We start from the raw sequence: 13,690 nt of genomic DNA, 5'->3' as shown, positions 1-13,690 counted from the left end.
CCATTCATAAATGCTTTCTTGATATAAATTCCCTCGTTCCACAGTAGATATGACAGAGGTGTTTTACATGTTCGTTTTGTTACTAAAACTTTCATGGTGAAACAGATTTTTTTTTTGCCTTTTCATAAGACATACAGTACAGTCACAGTATTACACTGATATTCTGAAGCAATGGTTGCACTCATCTGATGTTCTGTTGTTACTCTTTTGCATTTATGGCTACAATGCTTAACTGTGCAAGTTCCTGAGCTGGAAAGCTTTCAGTTTAACTGCGCATCGTGTGCTTCTTCTTGACTTCTGCCATTTCTGCTTAACTGTGCAAGTTTCTGAGCTGGAAAGCTTTATGCTGCAGTGCTGAGCTGGCCGTTTAAGTGTGTGTCGTTTTATTTCTTCATTGTAAATGCTGGAAAGGGGTGTGAGCTGAAAAGTTGGCCATTGCATTTTCATTGTAAAGGTTCAGTTTAACTGTGCATTTGTGTGCCTCTGCTGTTTCTGCTTAAGTTCCCTAGCTGGAAAACTTTATACTGCTGAGTTGGCCGTTTAAGTGTGTGTGCTTTCAGTTTAACTGTGCGCCTCTGCTTAACTTCTGCAAGTTCCCGAGCTGGAAAGCTTTAGTGTGTGTGTGTGTGTGTGTGTGTGTGTGTGTGTGTGTGTGTGTGTGTGTGTGTGTGTGTATGTAAGCATAACTGGTAATTAGAAGTAGTCAGGTTCAAAACCCTGTACCTTAGGTACAGATAGCAAGAGCTGAATTCCCTACCCAGACCAGCTCTTTGTGGTTTTCTAGCAAATTAGTGAGAATGAGAACTGAATTCACTAATGACAGGAAACGTAAATGGCTATCTTTCAGGAAACACATGGTAACCCAACATTTTATTCTAGCAAGAAGCAACTTTTCTAAGATTGTACAAACAATGTTTAAAATGTGTCCCTGGTTTTGGGCCTTTGTCTTCCCCCAATGCTGTTTCCAGATTTCTTTAATCTTAAGTTATGTTGCATAGTTCCTCAGAGGGACAGAAGTTTAGTGCTGCCTATGCAAAGTCTGTGTTAGTAGCACAACAGGTAGAATTGCTTGCTTTTGATGCAGAAGGCTGTGGATTCTACTCCCACAGTACATAGATGGATTGCTGATACTGTATTGTGTTGTACTTTTAAAGGGGTGGATGCTGCAGTCCTGAGAATGTCCTCTTTAGCAGATATACCTAGTAACTATGAACCTGTTCAGTTTGCCATCCATTCCCTATTGCAATATTAGCTTATCATTTTTAATGTAACAAGCAATTTATCCCTCAAGGGCAACAGGCACTTTATTTGTAGATAAAACAGTAAAATATAAAGTTGTTTGTTAGCGGCAACCTTCATTAGTTACAGATCTCTTTAATGTGAAATTATTTAGATGACTTTTACTTCTGCAGAGATTGTGCATATTTACTGATACTAGTGGACTGTATAAGTTTAAGCAGACTTTTATTATGGAAATTTCTGAATTGAGCAGTTTTGTCATTATTGGTGCATACATTTTATTTCATTGCTTACTGGAAAAATGTAAAAAACAATAAATTTAAAACACACTCTAACAAGTGTGCTGTATTATACAAGGAATATAATTTAATACAGTCGGGAAGGTGTATCAAAGAAAACCTGTATGCTTCATGTGCAAGGTGCCTATGATTTTAAAACAAACCAAATGAAATCTTTATCCGCCACTGGCCAGATGCATTTTCTTTGAATGTGGATGTCAATGCTGTTTCAATGGCAGAGAAGCTGTAATGCTAAGTCTGTTTTCACTGTGAGACTGTATTGCTTTGTTTTCCAGATGTCTCAGTATTTGTGCTATAAAATGTAAAATAAAAGTTTAAAATGAAATCCAAATAATCATTGTAGAAGTAAGCAGAATGCATATTAGTGTTTATGGTAAATGAGGCAAAATAGCAAAGTAATGGGACATTGGAATGGCTGCAGGGGGGATTCTGTCTGGGGCCATATTTTGACTGTTTTTCAGTTTGAAAGTTGGTATATCACAAACCCATTTGAGTGGGCGGGGTTACATCATTATGTATGCAAATTTTATGTTAATCAGCATACAGATTTGTACCTATTTTTCACAGGCCTTTGTCCAGATTTTTGATGTTTCCAGGTTGAGAGGTATGGTATGCAAGTGTTTTTGAGCAACTACCATACACTACCATCCACAGTGTAAAAATCAGTCATGATATGCAGTGAGGTACATCCTTTTGTAATTCAGAAAAGCATAAGGTCACAGTTTCAAAATGCAATAATTTATTATGGCATATTTCAAATTCCAGCAGCAGCTGTGTATAAACAGAAGCCTTAACAGGGGACCTTGCATTCACTACTGAAAGGCATCTGCTAATAGAACATCAAATACTCATTGTATGAGATCAAAATACAATAACTCAGCCAAATAATTACTACAAAATGGGGTTCACATTTTGAAAATTCAGATACCTTTTATCTTAAGTTTAAAAGCCTGAAGTTCCTCAACTTACTTATCAGGCTGAGTTCTGGTATACATACAGCCAAAAACAGAATCTGAAACATCTTTGCTTCCAAGATGAAATTTTACATGTACTTATTAGGAAATGTTCATCTTTTTTAATATATTCAGGATTTTACCTGTTTTGAGCATTTGGGACTTGCCAAGCTACTTTTGGCTTTCCTGAAGAACACTGATGATGGTGGAGATGATATTTCAATTTTCACAAAATCATTCTGCACTTTTAGGCTTGGTTTCATTTTCTTTAAGGTCTTGTTTTTTTCCTATAATTAATTGGGATGGGGTAGGGAGAAAACAGAATCAATCTTTTAAGCAATTATTTTAGAAAATACAGAAATAAGTAAAAACAAACACACCTTAACAAAAATATAGCTAGTTACTTACACCGTCTAACTCTATGATTAGTGAAAGTCAAGCAAAGACACCTAAATCTTTCCCACCACTACATGTCTGCTTCTGTGCCTCAGTAACCCCCAGGTTCCAGCTTATCATTCATTTTCACTTCAGTGTCTTAAATTCTTACTATACACACGTGCAGTATAAAACCCATCCGAATTTCCTTTTGATCTTGTGCCCCATAACCAACAAGAGACAGAATTTTGTGAATCATCATAACAACAATGGTTGTCTTCCTTGCTGTTTTTTCAGTATCAGTAAGTTCAGGGTTATGTCAGCCCATCTACCTAATGGAGCAGACTGTCTCACCTTCATCGAGGCACCAGATAGCAGTAGTATAAACATAGCATGGTCACTCAATGGGAATAAACACTGATGTAACAAAAAGGAGAGAGAGAGGCAGGGAGAAACAGCCCTAGATGTAGGCATAAAACTTTGGAAACTTAAGTTACAGAATATGCTAAACACAATAGGTTTGTTCATAACAAGCTTGTACGTAGGCACAGATAAAATGCCTGTTTTAGAATAATGCAAAAAGAGGGAATTAATCATCAGAATCTGAAAACTTAAATTTCCACGAAGAATTACTACAACCATGATTCAGCTATACCACATCCAAAATAGCCGTCTCAAATCAGTGACCTCTCCTCTTTGTCAAAACAATCTTCAGAATCAAGCAGAAATTCAGAGATACAAAGGACAAAACAGATAAAGGAAGAAAGCTTGAGTGGGGGGAAGAAGGGAGGGTGGTAACACCAAAAGGCAAAGAATTCAACCATCCTACTGAGCATCTCAAATAAAGTACAGTTGTGTAAGTAAACTTACCACAACAGTAGATGTTCAAATGATCACTGCTGCAGTAGCCTTAGCTATATGGGTTATACTCTGCCAAGGATATAACATTTGGCCAGCTTCCAAAGATTCAGGACACCTTCCCTGCATCCAAACTGTCAGGCAGCTCAAGCTGATCTGACTAAAAGATAAGTTTGGGTGGGATGCCCTTCAGAGCTTCCCAGCCAAAAGAGAGATGGAGGCTAAAGTTTAGCGAGATGCCCTTCAGAGCTTCCCAGCCAAAAATAGAGGGATACTGAGCTATGAACAAAAAAGGGCAATGGAGGGAGCCAGTGGCTACTGCAGCAATGATCACTGCAACATCTACTGTTATGCTGAGTTAACACAACTGTACTAAGTTCATCATACTGATCACTACTGCAGTAGCCTCAGCTATAAGAGTAGATTACCCTAGCTAACTACATTTGGGAGGTGGAAGAATCCAGCATACCCCAGAGAAAAGTCCTAACTAAGACTGATTTAGACTTAGAGAATAAATCAAGCGTATAGGGCTTTGTAAAAGTATTGCACAGAGGACCAAGTACCAGCTTCTAGAAGACTTCTAATATCCACCCATTTCCAAAAAGTAATAGATTCAGCCAAAGTTCTGGTAGAGTGGGCCTTGACCATGCCAGGACTAGTTTTGTTATGGTGAGTGCAGCAAAAGTTAAAAAGCCTTAGACAACCATTTGGAAATTGTATATTTTGACACAGGTTGTCCCTTTTTACCTTCACAAGAAATGAACAAGTGATCTGAACATCTGAAAGAGTTAGTTCTGTCAAGACAGCACCCGAGTTGTCTGTGGACATCCATGGTATGGAGTATCCTTTCTCCCTTATTTTTAAGTTCAGGAAAAAAAAAAAAGGAGATGGCCAGTTTGGCTTAAAGCAAACTCAGATAAACTATAGGCATAAAAGGAGGATTACTTCTCAAACAAACCCTGTCCTTATGGAAAATGAGACAGGGCTGACTCACTGTGAGGGCTTGGAACTCGGATAGTCTTCTTGCACAGGTTAGAGCAAACAGTAAAACTGTTTTCCATGTTAAGAACCTGATGCAAGTCAGGTTAGCTGATTAAATGTAGCAAGTGTTAACTTAACACAAAATTAAGAACATAAAAATGGGCCACTGGTTTTCTTGGAGGCCACTTATGCAAAACTCCTTTCAAAACCAATTTGACATGAGACTGCATTGAAAGAGGAGGCTCCATGGGTAGACATGCTGAAATGGCTAATAAATAAACCTTGATAGAGGAATAAGAAAGGCCATATGATAGTGACTCACACAAATACTGTAAAACTTGAGAACAACTAGCCCTGAATGGATGCTAGTTATGTTGTTGGCACCAACTAGAAAACTTTTTCCATTTGCTAATATATGATTTTCTAGTAGCAGGCTTTCTTGCCTCCATTAGTACCTGCTGCATGCCCTCAGTAAACAGGTGCCCAAAAGGAATTAAGGCCCTATCATCCAGGCAGCCAGCTGAAGTTGACTGATGACAGGGTGTATCAAACATTGTGGTTCTTGTGTAATTAGATTCAGTCTGTGAGAAAGCTTGTGATAATTGCCCCTTGACCATTTCCAAAAGAAGGGATAACCATGGTTGCCTGGCCAGAAGGGAGTCACCACACAGACATAGGGATTCCTTCTGAATCTTCAGAAGTACTGTGGATATTAGTGGAAAGGGTGGACAAACATACAGGAACATTCCTGTCCAAAGACAAGAAAAGACATCTGTCTTCCAAACCCTTGTGCATGGAGTCCTGGAACAGAATCTCGCCAGTTGACTGTTCACAGAGGAGGCAAAGAGGTCTAACTAAGAACTCCCCACATATGGATCAAATCCTTGAAGACCCCTGATCTAAATTCCATTCATGAGAGTCTGCCCTTGTCCTGCTCAGTGTGTCTGCTATACAATTTTGCTCTGATAGAATGTAGGACGCCTGTAGAGTGAGACTGTGCTGTGAAGCTAAATCCCAAACTAACATGGTTAGCCTGCAAAGGGGGTACAGTCTGGTTCCCAGTTACTTACTGATTTACCACATGACAATGGTATTGTCTGTAATCATTTGAAGATGTCTCAGAGACAAAAGATAGTTCAGAAAGTTGAGTGCCTTTACCAGGGCAAACATCTCCTTGATATTAAATGCTTACGTCTGGCCTTGGTGTCCCACACACCTTGCACTTTTATCCCTTCTGAAACTGATCCCCAAGAAAAGTCTAAGGCATTTGTGGTGACTGACTCTTTTGCAGCCGGGAGGGAGAAAGGGAGATCTGTATTTAAGGATATCTGTTATCTTCACAAAATGATTTATTTCTCTTCTGACAAGCCCCAGTACTGGGATTTGAAAAGATAAAGAGTGTTGGTGAGGGGCCCAAAGAGATTTCAGATGCCACTATATCATTCTCATGTGGAGTCTTGCAAGGAATATCATGAGAATAACAGATGCCATGAGACCCAAAATCCTGAGGTATTCCCTTGCCATGACCAATGTCTGAGTGGAAATCCTTACAAATAGATGGAAGAAATGCTCTTTGAACTGAGGTGTCTAGCTGACATCCCATGAACACAATACTCTGTAAAAGAAAGACTTTTGAATGTTCTCTTGGAATCCCAGCTTGTGTGAGAGATCTCTCATCAAAGAGAGATGTTCCTGACACTTTGAAAAAGACTGAAAAGATAAGCAAGTCATCTAAATATGGTAAAATGTAGATAACGTGTCCAGTAATGAACTATAACTGGAGCTAGACACTTTGTTAACACTCTTGATGCAGTGCATAGTCTAAAAAGGTAAGGCAAAGAAACGATAATGTGATCTAGACACACACAATCTTAAGAAGCATCAGAAGTCTGGATGAATAGGGATGTGATTTAAGTCTAGTGTTATCGGGAAACCTGAAAGGGGGAGAAGAGGTAATTAGAAGTTATGTACCTACCATAACGTTCCATGTTAGTTGTCTTCTTCTCGCCTTCTTTCTTGCTGGATGGGTTCGGAGCCGATCCTCGGCTCCGACTCAGCCACTCTAAAAGCTCGAGAGCTAGTTCCACCGGCTCAAGGCTCCCCTATATCCCATAATGCTAGGCGCTAACTCCTCAGATCTAGTTTGAAAGCTAAGGCCAGCAAGAAAATTCCATAAGGAACAAAGAAAAACTCCTCTAGGTCTGTCCTGGCTAGGGGGAAGGAGGGTGGGACGCAAGAAAGAAGGTGAGAAGAAGACAACTAACATGGAACGTTATGGTAGGTACATAACTTCTAAATGTTAAGTTGTCAATCTCGCCTTCATTCTTGCTGGATGGGACCGCGTCCCTAGCACCTTGTCCTGGGTGGCCTATCGGAACAGACTCTTGAGTACAGTGGAACCAAAGTTGGCTCGGTCTCTAGAGGCCAAGTCCAACTTATAATGAGAAATGAAGGTATGGGGAGAAGCCCAAGTAGCTACAGAACAAATCGAATCAATAGGCAGCCTATCTTGGAAAGCTATGGAAGTGGCTAAAGCTCTAGTTGAATGAGCCCTGGGTTTGGATGGCAACTGTTGATGTCTTATCTCATACACTAGGGTAATCAACGAAGTAAGCCATCTAGAGAGAGACACTTTAGAAACTGGAAGGCCCATTCTTCCTTCTGCATAAGAAACAAACAGTTGGTCAGATTTCCTGAATTGTTTGGTCCTGTCTAAATAGTACCTAAGTTGGCGATGAACATCTAAACAGTGTAACGTTTGTTCTGACCTATTAGAATAATTTGGGAAGAAAACAGGAAGCTCAATGGTTTGATTCAAATTTGCCAGTGAAGCTACCTTGGGCAAAAAAGACGGGTTAGTACGTAAGGACACCCTATCCTTATGAAAAACAAGATAAGGGGGTCAACAACACAGAGCATGGAGTTCAGAGACTCTTCTAGCTGAAGTGATAGCTACTAAAAAGAGTGTTTTCCAAGAAAGTAACTTTATTGAACATGAAGCCGCAGGTTCAAAGGGGGAAAGAATTAAGGACGTCAGAACCAAGTTGAGATCCCATTGGGGAGGAGGATCTCTGATGGGTGGTTTGAGAAGAAAAACTCCCTTTAAAAAGGCTTTGCAGAGTTTGTGAGACATAATGGAGGACTCTGAGACTCCAACATGAAAGTTCGAAATTGCTGCCAACTGAACTCTAATGGTAGATGGAGACGAACCTGAATGGAAAAGTTCGGCTAGAAAGTCTGGAACTGACTGAATGGAAGCAGTGAAAGGATCTATATTCTTTGACTGCGCCCAATAGGAAAAACGTTTCCACTTGTTATGATAAATCTTCCGAGTGGAAGATTTATGAGAGGCTATCAAGATATCTCTAACTGAGTGAGATATCAGAGGAAGCCTGGCTAAAGTTGGAATTGGAGGAACCACGCTGTGAGGTTCAGAGAAGGAAGGGAGTGGTGCAACTGACCCGACTGATGGGTCAAGAGGTCTGGAACTGGGTCCAGATGCCAAGGTTGCTCCAACAGATAACGGTGGAGAAATGGGAACCAAACCTGTCGAGGCCAGTAAGGGGCAATGAGGATCATGGAAGCTTTCTGAGCGATGGCTTTCTGTATCAGCTGAGATATCAGTGGGAAGGGAGGAAAAGCATACAGAAGTCCCCGGGGCCAAACGTGCACTAGAGCGTCTCTGCTGGGATGGCCTGGTTGGGGAAAGAGGGTGAAAAAATCGCACTTGCTGTTTTGGGGAGTAGCGAAAAGGTCGCAGCAAGGCCGGCGCCACTTTCGAAAAACTTTCTCCAACACTGAATTCTTCGGAGACCACTCGTGAGGCATGAGAATAGCTCTGCTCAATCTGTCTGCAATCACATTGGACTTCCCGGGGATGTGCGTTGCTAACAGAAATCGCTGAGAAGAAATCGCCCCTTGCCACAGTCTGAGAGCCTCTCGACATAGGGGGTAAGATCTGGTTCCGCCTTATTTGTTGATGTACCACACTACAGACATGTTGTCTGTCTGAATTGCTATAGTTCCCTTGGGAAGAGAGTCTTGTAAAGCTTGCAACGCTAGAAGCACTGCTCTCATCTCTAGGACGTTTATGTGCAAGTGGCACTCGAATGGTTGCCACATGCCCTGGACTGTCCTGCCCTGGTAATGCCCCCCCCACCCGATCAGGGAGGCGTCCGTTGTCACTGTAGCAACCGGAGGGGGAGGGACGAAAGGTCTTCCTAGGAGGAGCTGGGGAGATGTGATCCACCAAGAGAGGTGATTCTTGCACGACTGAGTTATCCGAATAGGATGGGACATTGGAAGCCTTTGGTAAGACCATTGTGTGAAAAGCATTCATTGTAAAATTCTCATATGGAAGCGAGCTAATGGTAGAAGGGGGATGGCCGCCGCCATAATTCCTAAGACTTTCAGGATCAGTCTGGCTTTGACTTTGTTGCTCTGCAAGACAAGAGAGACCTGCCTGTGTATGTCTGCTATTCTCTGCTCTGTGAGTCTGGCTGACATATTGACTGTGTCTAGATTTGAGCCTATGAAGGTAATAACACGACAAGGCGACAAGACAGACTTTTCGTAGTTTATTGAAATGCCTAGTGCCTGACGTGTGAAAGGTGTAGTCTCTGGCGAGAAGTAAAAGATGCTTGGTGGGGGCTGTAAGGAGCCAGTCTAAATAAGGAAACACCTGGAATCCTTGTCGTCTCAGATGAGAGGCTACCACTGCCGTGCATGTGGTAAACACTTGGGGGGCTGTAGTGAGACCAAAGGGCAGGGCTCTGAATTGAAAATGACTGGTTCCCAGCCTGAAGCGGAGAAACCTCCTGGAGCGTCGACTCATTCTAATGTGATAGTACGCGTCCTGGAGATCTATCGAGCACATCCAGTTGTCCCGCCCCAAAAGGGGTAGAATGGACTGCAGCGTGACCATCCGGAACTTTGTTTTCTTGACAAAGTTGTTCAAGTTGCTGAGATCCAGAATGGGTCTCCAGTCCCCTGTTTTCTTTGGAACCAAAAAGAATTTGGAGTAGATTCCGGATCCTGTTTGGTCTGCTGGAACTGGTTGAATGGCTCTTTTTGCGAGCAGCTTTGAAATTTCTAAAGCTGCTTGTTCCCTTTGACTGGGTGGAACGTCTGGAAGGGATTTTTTGGATTGCTTCGGAATGAAAAGGAAAGGGATTCTGTAGCCTTCGGAAATGATAGACTGTACCCACTTGTCTTGAGTTAGGGATAGCCAGGCTTCTGGGTACAGTGACAACCTTCCCCCGACTGCCTCCGAAGGTGGACAGTCGGGCAACACCTCAGGGATGCTGAAAGGGCTTGTCGGAAAAGGATTCTCGACTGCCCTGATTCTGCGGGCCCCCTCTGCCTCTAGGACGGTGTCTACCATTATTGTTCCCCCCTCTGCCTCTAGAGGGGAATCGACTCTGTGCATCCGGCAAATCTCCTTGAGACTGTTTGCGGAACCACATCTTTCCCCCCTTCTGGCCTTTGGGGTAAGGTCTAGGAGGAGTAGAAAAACGGACTCCGATGGCAGAGAGAGTTTTGCCATCAGTCTCGCACCTAGTCAGGGTTTCCTTCACTTGAGGACCAAAGAGGGATGATCCATCAAAGGGGGAATTAGTGAAGGACGCCTTGAAAGGGTCCGCAAAGTTACATAGCCACATCCAGGTGTGCTTACGCAAGGCTACACCTGTACCTGCCGCTCTACTTGCTCTATCCGCCGCATATGAAAGGAGGCGCATGGAGGAGTTAGTTATAGAATTAAGGGTTGCCAGCTGAGAGTTCATCCTATCCAGAAAACCCGCAGCTGTTGGGTCCTTCAACATTTCACTCGTTTCCTTGAGCAAATCCCTCTGAAGACGAGTGAAATGACACAGGTAATTCAGTGATCTCATAGTAAAGGTCGCTGACGAGAACATCCGCTTCCCGTACCTGTCCATCGACCTAGACTCTTTGTTAGGAGGATGAACAGGCACCGAAGGATCAGCTAACTCCTTCTTGGTGGCCGCAGCCACCACCATAGCATCAACAGAGACGCCTTTGGTCAAAAATTCTTTGTCCTTGGGGGCCGTTATGAATTTTGATGGTCTCCTGGGGGTGGGTTCCACTGAATCAGGAGCCGCCCAAGCCTTCTTTGCCACCACTTGCATAAGGGGGTCAAAGGGAGGGGACACCCAGGAGGTGGAAGGGCGAGAGCCAAACGCCTCAAGATACACTGATTCATCCTCTGAAGGGTTGAGGGCTGGCCAATTCCCCCTCTGTTTTAAGATTTCAAGGATGTCTACAAAGGAGACATCTTCAGAGGGGGAACGAGGGGAACCTTCAGAATCCTCTAAATCAGTGTCAGAGGTGACAGACTCAGGGGAGTCAATGTGCTTCCTCTCTTGCACTTCCTCTTCCTAGGGGGCTCTCCTACAGGATCAGGAGAGGCCTCGGAAGAGGAGGAGATCCCCACTGGGGAAACTTGAGGAGCTGGCTCTCTACGGTCGGGGATGAGAGAGTGAGTAGAAATCACCGGAGGCACCATGGGGGGAAGGGCAGAAGGAGCCGACTGTGGAGTTGAACCTGGTTCTAACACGCTCCTCATGACCTCGAAGGCACCCCTGTCAGGCAGAGCCGGAGGTCTCCGTTCCGAAAAACTGAAAACCTCCCCCCGGCACCGACAGTGATGGCTCCGAGGCCGATGTCGGAGCCGAACTCACCAGCGCCGAAGCACCGAGAGGGAGAGCGGGGTCGGACAAGGGTCCGATGCCACTCGCCCCCTTGGAGCCGACGAGGGAAGTCCGGCGCCAAGATTCTTCCAAGGAAGACATCGGAGCAGATGACGGAACCGAAGACAAAGGTATCGGTTCCGACGCCACCACAGTCTCGGGTCCGAGCCGCCCCGGCTCCGAACTCAAAAGAGTCAGAGGAGGAACATTTTGAGTGATGGGAATCGTTCTCGACTGTTGAGTCGGACTTTGAAGCATCTGGGCAAGTGCCTCGGACTTAAGAAGTCGACTCAGTACTCTCTGAAGATCATGGTCCGATAACCTGGAAGACCTAGAAGAGTGGAATCTATGGCTCCGTTCAGACAGCAAAGGAGATGCTGGAGCCGAATGAACAGAGCCGATAGATGGAGAACGGGACCGTTTTCTAGATGTCAGTTCCGACAACTTGATCGGAGCCGACTCAGCTATGTCTTCCTCGGCTCCAACCGGAGCCGAGGACACCGTAGGGGCTTTTATTCGAGATTCATCGGCTCCGGCCAGAGCCGATGTTCGAATAGCCTTAGGACCTCCAGAAGACGGCTCAGAGGCTGGAGCCGAAGGTCTGGAAGGCTTAGAGGGTTTCCCCGATGACTGAGTCGAGGGACCCTCAGGCTTCAATAAACCCCTTAAAATGAGTTTATTTTTTCGCTCCTGCAGGACTCTAGGGCTGAAGCCATGGCAAACAGCACATGAGTCCTGCAGGTGCAAAGGTCCCAGGCAGTACACACAAGAAGTGTGACCGTCTGTCAGACATATCTTCTGACAGCACGAGTCACACTTCTTAAAGCCTGAGACCTTTGATTCCTTAGACATATCTAAGGGGAAAGTGTAACCACACAACACACACACACCGATTACACTTAAAATATAATTAAACACACTTAAATTAAGTTAAAGATAATTATTAATAAAATCCCTACAAAAAACAGTCACTCACTACTAGGAAGGGAGGGACTGGGCCTAAGGCCCGAGGGAAAATTTCGATAGTTTTTTGGAAAAAGGGGGTGGAAATTAACAGGGAATGGATAGACTACTTTACAATAACTCTATATAAAAAACTAACTTAAAATAAGGGGAAAAAGGCTAAGAAAACTAGTTTCTATACCAAAACTAACCTGAGCCGGTAAGAACGCACCTCGATCGCTGTAGCGGCAAACGAGATCTGGGGAGTTACCGCCCAGCATTATGGGATATAGGGGAGCCTCGAGCCGGTGGAACTAGCTCTCGAGCTTTTAGAGTGGCCAAGTCGGAGCTGAGGATCGGCTCCGAACCCATCCAGCAAGAATGAAGGCGAGATTGGCAACTTAACATCAAGTTGTGAAGTGACATCATTTTGCATTTGGGCACTATCACAAACAAGTTTAGGAAAAAAGATCCAGAACGGGTCTCCAAGCATTTTCGTTCTCTGGCACTATGAAAACCCTTGAATAAAAACGCTTACCCACCTAGGAAGCAGAAGCTGGTTCTATCACTCCTTGGAACAGCATGTGATGAACTAGTGGAAATAAGACAGTCTGATCTGGAAGATGAGGAATGACCCCTGGAAAGGAGGAATTTCCTCTCATTGCCACCTGTAACCTTGATAAATGATTTCTGCAATCCATTTGTCTACAACTATCTATTGCCAAACTGAAAAATGGAGATTTAGACTTTGTGGAAGGAAAAGTGGGGCCAGGGTGGGAAGCGGTCACAAGATCTCTTGAACAATCATCCAGAATTGTTGGATTGTCCTTGGTTTTCTGAGGTTCGAGACTTCTTTTTGGAACCCTCTTGCCATTTCTTCTTAATGTTTGTTTACCTGTATTTTGAAACAATATATCCTGCTGTTTGCTAAACCTGGAAGAAAATATATTAAATCCCTTGGAAAAGGAAGTCTGAAAAATCTTAGAGATCCTCTTGCTCAGCTTACCTCTATCAGCACACTTCTTGATCACCTCTGCAGCAGAGGGGTAAACACTAAATCTCTATTCAAGGCTGAATTTAAAATCTCATACTTATCTGTAAAGTTTTGAGAATGCAGTGATGCAAACCTTCTCAAAACAGTACCAGTGGCAAAAGTCCTGGAAGAAATATCAGTCACACAAATGCTGTAAACAATGAGTAGTGACCTGTGCAAAAGAAGAAACTAAAGCAGAATTTTCCTCACATGAAACAACCTCAGATAAAACATTCCTCATACTTTCACAATTAGTCAGAACAAACTTTAGTATCTGAGCCTCACAACTAAAAATTCTGAAAA

At 43.5% G+C, this 13,690-nt stretch overlaps 1 protein-coding gene across 1 annotated transcript in view; it reads right to left on the bottom strand.

Annotated features, from left to right (window-relative positions):
- RRP1B (ribosomal RNA processing 1B) overlaps positions 1–13,690 on the bottom strand; it is a 1,940,580-nt gene that overhangs the window by 227,790 nt on the left and 1,699,100 nt on the right. Inside the window, exon 14 of the mRNA XM_044071827.1 lies at positions 2,635–2,778. Coding sequence (XP_043927762.1) covers positions 2,635–2,778 — 144 coding nt within the window. The remainder of the gene's footprint in view (positions 1–2,634; positions 2,779–13,690) is intronic.

The sequence above is a fragment of the Protopterus annectens genome, chromosome 5.part0 (genome assembly GCF_019279795.1).
Source record: "Protopterus annectens isolate FY-2018-M chromosome 5.part0, PAN1.0, whole genome shotgun sequence".
NCBI classification, from domain to species: Eukaryota; Metazoa; Chordata; order Ceratodontiformes; family Protopteridae; genus Protopterus; species Protopterus annectens.
Note: the sequence above shows the minus strand (reverse complement) of the source record. Positions and strands in the feature narration are given on the sequence as shown.